The sequence below is a fragment of the Anneissia japonica genome, unplaced genomic scaffold, assembly GCF_011630105.1.
Source record: "Anneissia japonica isolate Jap-2015-1 unplaced genomic scaffold, ASM1163010v1 scaffold288012_len1326614_cov192, whole genome shotgun sequence".
In the NCBI taxonomy this organism is placed as follows: domain Eukaryota; kingdom Metazoa; phylum Echinodermata; class Crinoidea; order Comatulida; family Comatulidae; genus Anneissia; species Anneissia japonica.
The window spans coordinates 755,706-767,739 of NW_022756612.1; the positions used below are offsets into that span (position 1 = coordinate 755,706).

At 32.4% G+C, this 12,034-nt stretch overlaps 1 protein-coding gene across 2 annotated transcripts in view; it reads right to left on the reverse strand.

The window, feature by feature from the left end:
* LOC117124304 (voltage-dependent L-type calcium channel subunit beta-3-like) overlaps window positions 1-12,034 on the reverse strand; it is a 103,000-nt gene that overhangs the window by 57,438 nt on the left and 33,528 nt on the right. For both annotated transcript variants that reach the window (XM_033270492.1, XM_033270491.1), the window contains exon 3: window positions 4,941-5,063. In XM_033270492.1, coding sequence (XP_033126383.1) covers window positions 4,941-5,063 — 123 coding nt within the window. The remainder of the gene's footprint in view (window positions 1-4,940; window positions 5,064-12,034) is intronic.

Consider the following 12,034-nt stretch of genomic DNA (forward strand, 5'->3'; position numbering starts at 1 on the left):
GGACTAGTGTTGTCTGAAAGCTGTGGTTCCTGGCTGTTTACTCAACCAAGGTCCAGCCATTGTTTCTCACAGTATTGTTTTTTTTTTAGTATTTTGCCTTTTATCATCATTATCATTTCATACCCCAGAAGTATGCTTCTTTGGGCGGTTTCGTTTACGGTGATCAAGCTGTTCGTCAAGAACCTTTCCTAACAACTGTTGATCCTGCATTACTGCTAGAACTTGTGCTTTTTCCATGTCTCCAATCAATTTTCAGCCAAATATCAGGTGAATATGGTACTTTTGATTCCATAAATAACATTTGTTTCTGCCACTTGCCATGTGCAGTGTATTTTAAAAACTGTTCATCAATAAAGTCAGAAATTGGTGTCCATCTATTGATTTTGTAGAGTTGTTCATTGTTGATTTTGTATGCTTTTGACAGTTCATGAAATGTTTTTGGTCTTTGGAACTGAAGTTGAAACCTAGGTAGCGAAATACATTAACGTGTTCTAGTTTTGCACCATCAATTTCATAAATACTGTCTGGTTAATCATCCAGGGAATTAAATAACATAGACTTTGTTTTGTCCTTTGCAATGAAAAGACCAATCTTTATAAACACTCGATTTAAGATGGCAAGTATCTGGTAAAATTTTTCAGCGTCAGTCTCGAAAAAAATAGAAGGTCATCAGCATACAAGATCTTAATAGTCTGCCAATACCTGTACCTCTTCTTGTTTTTCTCAATTCCCTAGGATTAGACTGCGTTGGTATGTGATACTTAAAATTAACTCCGTCACCAATTTCAAGTTTTCATGTCACGTTCTATAACGAATAAAATGTAATCAAAGAATACATTGAATAAGAATGGCGACTCCTCTGCTCCTTACCTCACCCCTGACCCAATATCGAACACTGTAGAGCCACCTTTGATCATAGCCGTGTTTCGGTATAGTAGGATTTGATTATTTTTACCAACTTTTTGGAGACAAGTTGGATTTCAAGTATTCTGTACAACTGTTCACTTGAGATGAGATCAAACGCACTTCTACGATCTAGGAAAATTGCATGAATTGGAAGATTTTTCTTCTTGATGGGTTGACGAAATGTAAAAATTGCATCGATAGTTCCAGAATTTTGGCAAAATCCAAACTAATCGTTTGACAGTACATGGTTGTATCGTTCACTGATCCGAAAATTGATGATTTTTGTCACAATTTTTGACAAAGTTGCAATCATTGATACTGGTCTATTATTCTTGGCGATGAGAGGACTTTCTTTTCGTACAGAGTTATGATTCTACTGATTAACAGTCACCAGGAAGAGTGGAATTATTCCTGACAATAATGGTGAATTTCAAAATCAATCCCACGAAGTTTGAAGCAGATTGAGCAAATTTTATTTGTTCATTAGTGATTCCATCTGTAACCTTAGCTTTGCCATTTTTTAATCCATTCATAGCACCCATCACTTCAAAAAATGTTGGCTCAGACTCATCGATATCTGGGGCTGTTTTAACAGTATCAGGAATAAATTTCATCGAGTTCTATTGTAAGTTGGAGATTCCGATGTTTGAATGGTTTGAAAAATGACAAAGTCTTGCTCAGCACATTAATCTACACATATCATATCAGATAACTTGTATTTGCTTCTTTTCAATAGACTGTTTACAAGGCAGATTGTCCCACTTTAACAAATCGTAACATAAAGCACTGTATGTTAATTTCGGTGTTTAAACCTTTTTTGTCTGATATCTAATTGTCATTGGCATTTACTTCGTCAAGTAAACCACAAACCAATCAAATGTGGCACTTACACTACAGTATCAACATACTGCTCTACACATTTCCTTATAAACCCCAGGGCAGTTAACCTGGGCCAAAAATGTCATACAGGTTACCGAGAGAACCAACAATGCAAACTATCACTTCACATTTCCACATTTTTCACATTTCATATAGTGCAAGTCCATCATTGGAACTAAATGGGACACCCATATTTAGGGGACACCCCTATTAAGGGGACACTTTTTCTGTGAAATGAGGGGAAATATATCTTTTAACACTATGGCCAAAGCCTACTATGGGGATACTCCTATTAAAGGATGCCAAAGGGTCAAATAAACCCTATTAAGGGGACAATTAATTTTTTTCCATTGTATCAACAAGTGTGCAGTCTCAAAATAAGAAAAATTCATTAAAACTTGATATTTCGACACCTTTTGAGCAATAAACCTCCCCTGAATCCTTAGAGTGAACATCGGTATGTCTACTGCAAGTTTTATGTACCTTTGTATAAACCAATCTTGTCAATTTTGACCCTTAACCATGGCGATTTCTTTTTCTTTGTTTTTTTTAGTGTACTTTCACGATTCTAATCCATACTATGCACTTACCGGTAATTCTAATTCATGCTACATCTATGCAATAGAAAGCTAAATATTTGGTAATTAACATCTGCATTACGAAATAATAATGAAAACATAAGCTATTGTTAATATATTAATGAAAAAAAATAATAGATGGATTTATATAGAGCAAGAGCAAATAAAGGTCTCTATGCGTTCGACAACAGGTAAGAAGACAACGAAAAAAATGACATTTCTGCTGATTTCACAATATAAATGAATTGTATTTGCTTTGCAAATTATTGATATAAATTATAACTGATTCTTATGACAATAAAAATATAATTGTATGAAAACAAAACCCCTATTAAGGGGAAAATTTAATATTTTTTGGTTAGTGGTCCCCTGAATATGGCTACCCCTAGTCTGGGGAACACCCCTATTTAAGAGGACACTTTTTAGTCCCTAAAGTGTCAACTTAATAGATATTTTACTGTATTGTCATGCAATAAATTATCCTTTAATGTGTTACCTTTGTAAAGGAAGATTCATTCAGAAAAGCAAGTGGACCCAAACTCTTCTTACTTCTTGGATAGGAGTACAGTAGTATGTAGCATAATCATACCTACTTTTTGTACGTTCACATTTAAATAATTTATATTCTATGAATGAGCTCTCATGTGTGATTGGTTGGTCATTCTGTAATTCGCAATTAAATCTATTCATGTACACTGACAGTCTGTATTCTACGCACGTGGAATTTAAGATATCATTAAAGGGCAAAACGATTTAAATCTTTATGGAATTCTATATAAATCATAGAAGGATAACCAAAGAAATTATTCAAGTAAGAATTGATAGAGATAATCTAATCATTCGGAACCATGCTAGTGTAACATTGCAAACTGGTGTGTACTGGTTACATACTATGATAACAGTTTACCTATCTTGTACGACAGGGGAGGGCACACGAATTGGTCAGAGGGCGAAACTGAATTTTTGATTTAACACTGAAGGCCACAAGCAAACTTGAATAGAAAATGTGCTTGCTACATACACACTTTAATGCCACTATATGCTTAGTTTTAATATTATTTTTAGAGATTGGCACCAGGCCGTAACAACTAAGACATGATAGACGTCGGCCGCATATATAGGTTTTTAATTTATTTTCGTGGGCTGCAACAAAATTTAAGTTGGGCTACATGTGGCCTGTGGGACATACTTATCCACCTGTGTTGTATTGCACTGGTGTGACATTTCAGACTGGTGTATATTTGACTGACATGTAGTGAATACCATACTGTCTTGTACCTGACTGGTGTAGAGTAAAACGTCCATTTTATGTACCCCTTGGTACCAAGGGGTATTCATAAATTAAAAATTTGTAAACTAGATCGGGTGTGAGTTTCCAATACCTAGGCTAAACTATCCCCAGCCATTGAGCACCAATAGGCTGGCGGCGGCCTGGCCTAGCACAAACCGACAGTGCAGCAGCCTAGCTGAATTTACCTTCAATAAAAACGAAAAATTATTTTAATTGCTGGGATTTTCCACTTAAAAAAATATTATTTGAACTTTTATTCAAGCATCTGTATATTTTATGGAACTTTTTCTTGTGTTATTGCCAAATAGTGTTGTTTACTTGCATTTCGTGACCATATCTAGCATTCATGATGTCAATAAGTTGCAGACCCCAACACTGTCGTTCCTCATTGTAAACATGTGCGCTCAATCTGACGACACTTGCGTTGGTAGTTCGTTATTCTGGTTAGCTTTATTACATTAACATAGTGATTATTATACCAGAAATGGAAGAAAAGATCAAACTATTAATAAATAAATAAATATAACAAACTTGATTTTATTTAGAAAAATATACATTATCACTTTGTAAAACATTGATGTAATGAGGGGAGAAGACTATTCGTATGGACGTTTTACTATACTATCGTAACTGTCCACAATATTATATAGCCAAAATTCAGCTGACTACACCTGACTAGCGTGTACCTTACTGGTGTGTATCTTACTGACGTGTACCTATTGGCGTGCATCTAACTGGTGTGTACCTGAATGGTATACTATTTGTCAACAATATACAATAGTGAACATTCAGCTCTGAATCTATATTTCAACTGACTACACTTTGACTGGTGTGTACCTTACTGACATTTACCTTACTGGAGTTGAATAGCTTGGTGGTTAAGATGCTTGCCTTCCAATCCCAGGGTCATGGGTTCAATTCCTGTTAGTTGCAGGACTTGGTTCTCACAACCAAAACAACTCCACTCCCTGAACCCCAAATTGAGATTTAGTTTGCGTAAAAGCATCAAGTGTGTATGTTTGTGTTGTGTGTCGTGGACTGTTTTATGTTTACTGGGCCCTCTGGGAGAACAGTAATTTGTCACTGGAAAGGAAACTCAGTATAAAGAATAAATAAATAAATAAATGTATCTGATTGGTGTGTACCTTACTGGTCTGTACCTGATTGGTGTGTAACTGACTAGTGATAAAGGCTGACTCGTGTACTATTTGTCCACAACATTCAGTTTTGGGTTCCCTCTTTCAATTTTCTGTTAGCTAAAATTATTAACAGCTATTCTCACGTACCTCTTTAATATGTAGAAAATCCTTAGCATTAAATGAAATGGCGTAACCCTGCACCGGTGAATCATCATCTAAACTTCCGTCAAAACTCACATTTGTTCGTACGGCAAAAGCTACTGGTTTTGTCTGTAACAAAAATATTCAGATTCAAAAATTAACAAATTTACTAATCTTAATTATTTGTATTGTTAACTTGTAACAGAATAATGTTTTAACTATTAATAAAGCTTTTAGCCTTTGTTACTATAAATAATAGTGCCTTAATTTTCTATGAATTTGTATTAATATTATCATTAAATTTAAACTCATATAGTGTAAAATGCAAATTTGTAAACAGTTTACTATAACCTCACCACAAACAAGTAAATGGAGTAACATTCCATAACCCAAAGAACACAGATTCTGCCTCAACGATAGCAAAGAACATTGTAAATCAAAAGTTTAAAACTAAAAAATAAAAATCAATATAGGAAACCCCAAAAATAATAAAAGTAAAAAATAAGCTAAAATAAATGATGAGAAAAACAAATATATCAAAATGTTCACAATTTCTAAATACTTGAAAGCAAAATGTAACATAGAAATAAAACAGTATTGAGACTTTTGTCGGCTTTGCATACTTACTAAATTTCAAAACGCTGTACAAAAAAAAAAAACATTTTTAAATATGTTCCAGTCATTTGTTCGTGATCTTTATCTAAATGATCATTAATATACCATTAAATATGTACTGCCTATCCCCTCCAAACTAAAATAAAAAAATAAGGGAAAACTGCAAGAATTCAACTAAAACTTTTAATTACTTACGTAAAAGGATCAAACATGTTATTAATTTCAAAACAGAAAACAGATAGACATTTTATTACAAAAATCCTTAAAATTTATGGGTAATGTATGCATAAGAATGCAGGAAATTAAGAGCCCATCAATTTAACTGATTTTCTTTAATTGAAATTGTTATTTTTAAGTTCAAAACCTTCTTAACTATACAAATTATTCAATTTTTTAGCTTATGACATACCGTATATCTAACCTTTATCATACTGTATCTGTATAAGAATAAAATAAAAGCAAATGTATTTATTATCAGTATCCTAAGAATAATCACCACATCTCTATTGACATTTTGGCATTCATCAGCATTATCATAATTTAGAAAATTATCATCACTTTATCATAGCAACTCCAGCATTTGAGTTGCCATCATCACCATCCTCAAACTATTACTAATTAAAACCACTTAATTTTTTTTTGCAAACTACAGTATGACCATGATTATCCTTATGAACACTATCATTATCATAGCCATAATCACATCATTCTTCATTGCCTCACCTCATCATTATTAATATTGACACCATATTTTACAAATTTTCAAAAATATTTTTAGTTAAATAATAATTACTAAATATGTTAAGTTACTGTAGACTCTGTATTTTATACTGATATGAATTTTACAGGCAATACTATACAACAGAACTATTTGCATTTCCATATTCTGAGCCTTCATCGTAAGAAATGGGATACAGTAGTGTATGTTTATGATAATGAGGTTGATATTGTGTTTGGTGTGCGATTATTCAGTACAGCAGTGTAAACCAATTGCCAGAGTCTATTTGTATTACATATTTTGAATACATGACATATAACTTTAAATGTATTATCTCTAACATTGAGCTTAATAAGGTTTTTCTTTTTATATTAAAGATATTTTTTGAGTATAATCTCTTCACTAATTGGTCTCATATCAGTATGAGTTGAATAACTTAATGATCAGCTGGATTGTACTATTTATTGATACAGAGTTTTTTATATTTATTATTATTTTATTATTTATTTTATGTTCTGTACTACGGACTCCATATCTGAAATAAAGTATTACAATTTACATACAACTTACAATAAGAACAAATTAATTGTAATTGAAATAGTAGTGCAGTTAGCTAAAATATATCAACCTGTTTTACTATTTAATTTATATTTGTAAGATACTGATATCTACATGGATTGACCTATCATATTACTGTAAATAATCTATATCATTTACTATTCTACATCATTAAGTATCCATATCATAATCATACTAATCCATAATGCTGTACTACATCAATTCATAATCATATCGAATACTACATAAATTACAAAAGGGCCTGAACCTGTTTGATGATGAATGAAGTCTTCTTCCCTGTTATGCTTCTAATGTTTTTTAAAGACTGAAACATCTTAATTACCAAGATCAACTTTTATACAGTATTATTCATATTATTTGTAAATTTATATTATTATTACCGTCATTATCGAAACTCCGTTATTTTCCTATCCCAAACCATGCACTAATTTTTCTGACGCGCATGTGCACAGATTTATCATAGCAACCGATGACCGCTACAACAGCAGTTTGAATATTTTACAGGCTTACTAATATTGAAAAAGGGTGATCCACTTATAAATCAATTAGTGTAGTTCTATATTCATACATTAACAACAATTTGTGAATTTATTATAGTGCATAATGTAAAGACGCGCTTTTATAGGTGATAAATTATTCTATCGATTTACCTAATAAAAATAAATAGCTATATAAATATTTAGCTATAATTCATTTGAAAATACAGTAATTCTAGGTTTTTTTCATCTATTTAATTAATTTATTTACGAAAAATTTCATTTCTTGTCCTTATTACCTTTATTTTCCTTTTACATTTCTTTTCTTCCTTTTTCCTTTCTTTTCTTTCATTTTTATTTCCTGTCTTTCTTCTAATTTACCCCTAGTATATTTTCTTATTTTACTATTTCTTTCTTACCTTCTCATTTCCCTTTTCCTTCTTTTATCCTTTCTAATATATTGTTTACTTTCTTGTTCTTTCCTCTCTCATTCTTTACTTTTTCTTTTACTCTTCTAAATTTTTTTTTAATTACTAGAGTATGATAACTATAGTAATTACCTATTAGTCTGTTTAATGTACCTAGATACTTATTTGCTTATATCTGTAATTTACCTACATTACTAAAATTAATTTACATTATGAATCTAAAAAATTTAATATCAATTTTATTAATACTGATTAATATGATAGCTTATTATTAGGTAATTAATGTATGATTAAAATAATTTTAATATTACAACAACTAAAAAAGAATTACAACAAAGATTCTCAATTTATATGGTACTATTTTAGGTTTCCCTTTGCGTATGTTATCGATGTGAATAAAGGACTAGTATTATTATTTTTACACTTGAGGTAAGGACACAAATCATTAACAAATCTTGAGACATTGAAAATAATTCAGATGGAAGCCAACAAACATGATTAACAGACTTAACAATATGATTCCATTTACAAAACATAGTAGTCTGTCTATAAGATATGGTGGCTTAAATATTTTGCTTTCCATAATGATTGAGACAGATTACTTTACATGATCCTAGCAATATGCTGGTTTCTCTGCATAATTAGCAAGCAGCTTGCTTGAAATTATGGTTATCCATTTCATCTGATGCATGAATAAATATCTATCTATCCAATAAGTACATTATTACATCTTTTTACAATTACATTTTAGAGATTTGGAAAATACACTATTTATTTGTTTACTTCTAATCTGTAAATTGCAAATACGCATGTTGATAACAGACTAATTCTTTAGGGATCCTAGGTCTGAATATGCATGTGTCGAAATTCCTCAAGTCAAAAAACAGTTTAACATCTCTGACCATTTCATTAATTCCAGATTAGAATTTTATTTTTCATGAGTATTCATAAGCAAATCCTAAAATGTCTCAACTAACAAAAACCCCTCACTATAATATAACAACAATAACAATAATAATTAATTTTGGAGACTTCTATAGTGCCGGTATCCATGATTCAGTGCTCATGGTGCTTTTGCCACCCAGGCTTGAAATTGAACGGAGAACAAAGCAACAGAAAACCAGGTTTAAAACTTGAGTAGGCCTATGCGGGGTCATCAAGCCTGAATTCAGTCAGTGAATATTTGGAAATTGGCCATTCATGACCAAATCTCTGATAATAATAATAATAATAATAATAATAATAATTATAATAACAATAATAATAACAATAATAATAACAATAACAATAATAATAATACCTTTCTTTCACAACAAAAACTCATTCATGCTCTTCCATGGATTGGATTGGACTTATTCGGTGTAAACACCAAGGATAGCCCACGAAAGTCTAGAAGAAGACTTATTTCCAGTGGGTCCTTTTGGTGGTGATTGGGCAGTACACCGGGAGACAATCCCCTAGTCTTTTTCGAAGAGTGTACTGCGTTCTGTAACGTGCACATGAGCCATAATGCACACGACCAACGGCTTAAACGTCTCATCCGAAAGACAGTGCGCTATTGTAACTTGTATTTCAGCCCTCTAGCTGAAACACAAGGAGAGGCAGCGATGGGAATTGAACCGGGGACCTAGAGATTGCCATGGTTCAGCGCACACACAGTGACTACAACCAGATTAGCCGACTGAGCTAAGCTGCTCGCCATGAGGCCTTATCATGTACTATACAAAAACAGACTAGAGTAGTCACCACCAGAGTGCATAACTCCACCCTGTGCCTGGATATCGAACAATGTAGAGTGAATCCATTATTTTCTTTTATGCTTGGGGTTAAGTTTCAAGAGGGAAACCACCATCAAATTTCTGTGACCTTAACCTTTTCTTCCAGTCTCTTAGATTATTATGTACCATTCCACTAAATCTTATGATGATCCATTCCTTAGTTTCGCGTAATCTTGCTAACAGACGGACAGAGGTTAATGAATTAGGATACTGATTTTCTGAAGATTAAATTCACCTGTGTTTTTTTTATTAGTAGACATTTAGGTTTAACTTGTGAGCTGTGTGCTAGGTATTGAGTTGGGTAGTTTTATGTTTACTAGACGTTTTAGGTATCTTTAGGATCTAACTGATGGGTAGCTAGAACGTGAACTAAATGTATGTACAGTACTCTGCTCTCTTCTACTCAGGCCAGTTTAACCATGATTGGCTACTAGCGCAGATCATTTTAATATCAAATGCATCAATTTGAAGACTCGAACCTTGGTAAGACAAGTAAAGGTGTAAATTTAAGGTTTCTGTAAAGCTAATTTATTTGATTTTGTTTTTACATGTCCTGCATGTGGGATTTTTTTCAGTAGGATTCTTCATTTCAATTCATGATATTTTATATATAAGACCCTCGGCTCTCATCACAGCAGTTATGTTGGCTCAAAATCAATAATTTAATACAGTATATTTCTCTCTTCTCGATGGGTGATGCTGCTAGAACTACGGTAATATTGAAATGCAATACAGTAATTAAATCTTGTAATAATTTAAGCAGTGGAGGGTTGAGTTGAGGGACAGCTTATGGCTAAAGGATGCAAAGGGTATAAGAGAATGTGCTAGCTGGTGATATGAGGTGAACAGTTATTATTACTTATAAAGCCTGGTATAATGTTGCCGCCATTCAATTGGTTGTCAGCCTGTTGTACAGTACTACGCTATATAAAAGCTAGAACAATTATGCATTTTTTTATGTCTTGAATATGATATATTATAATAAAAAATAACAACAACAATAATAATACATTAATATATTTTGGAGGCCATATTTAGGTCATTGAAAAATGTAGGGTATGCTTTGACTGCCATTGTAGCTAGTGGGAAAAGTTTGATCTATTAAAATAAGAGACTGTGTCAAGCCAAAAAACAAATGTTTGTTCTTTTACTATACCTACATGGTTGTAGTTTCCTCTCAAAATATTTCCTATTATAAGTCTGTGTGTTTTATAATGCAATTTAAATAATGCACTCTTCTTTTATACTCAAGGGTGGAATGTCGGACAATACAAATCTTCTTCGATAGCAGAAGAGAGAAGAGCAACATGCACACATACTCTAAGAAACAATGTTTCAAATCCAGTGTTAAATTTTCTTATTCCTAACACCACCATGTGGTTGAAAGAATAGAAAATTCTCCCACTTTCATTGACTTGCTAGAATTGGCATACCAAGATATTTGTATGAATATAAATCACTGAAAAATAACTTTTTATTGGTACATTTCTCTTGGTACTCAATATACTGTATTTCCCCTACTTCTGAGCACATACATAATGCACCTGCACGGGAAAGAAAGTTCTACTCAAAATGACTATTGCATGCCTGGCAACCATCAAACCGAGTTTTCTGAAAAAAGTACTCCCCTAAACAAAATTAATATTTAGAAATGGACATGCTTAATTATTGTACTGATGTGGGTATAAGCCTACCCATTTAAACACAAAATTATGTCAAGTTTGGGGGTGGGCTTATACCCGAGGATCCAAAAATGTAGATTGTCAAAAATAGCACATAATTTGACGGAATTTGAAGGTTTTATAATGCAAGGAAGTGCCGTTAAAATGTATTGATATTCTATCGTACAAGTGCCTTAATTGTCTTTTTGTGTGTTAAAAGCCATCATCAAGACATGACTGTTTAGGATGACGACTGTATCTGCTGCAAATTTGCAACCAGTACATTAAAATATATTTAAGAGTAGTATTAAGTATTTAACTTAAAAACTCAAACCCTAAAAAAAAATAAAAATAAAAAATGCCAAATATATCTGAAAGAATTTCAATAATTATTAATAATTATTGGTAATAACAAATAATAATATTTGTAACTGTATAATTCCTAATTTAAAGGCCATACAAAGATCACTAACCCAGCTATCACTCGATGTTCATACAGTATTACAAATTACTTTCGCAGTGGCTAGAGCTGGAGCCTAGAAGTTTTTGTTATTTGTGGTGGGTACAAAATTATCTATGACTACGATAAAATGGAAAAAGTAAAACAGGATTTTTACTACGTGATTTTAGTTATATCAAATAAATAACATTCTTAAAAAAAGAAAATGTACAGTATATCATAAAAAACCTGCTAATATTAATAAGGAAGCAAAGCAAACGTTGAGTTACAGCTAGTGCAAAAATCGGCATTAACACAAACCGTACCACGGATATACACTAGGCCTAGATTTACTTTGGCGGACCACTTTTCTGGCGGAACACCATGCAACCTTTTGACGCATGCG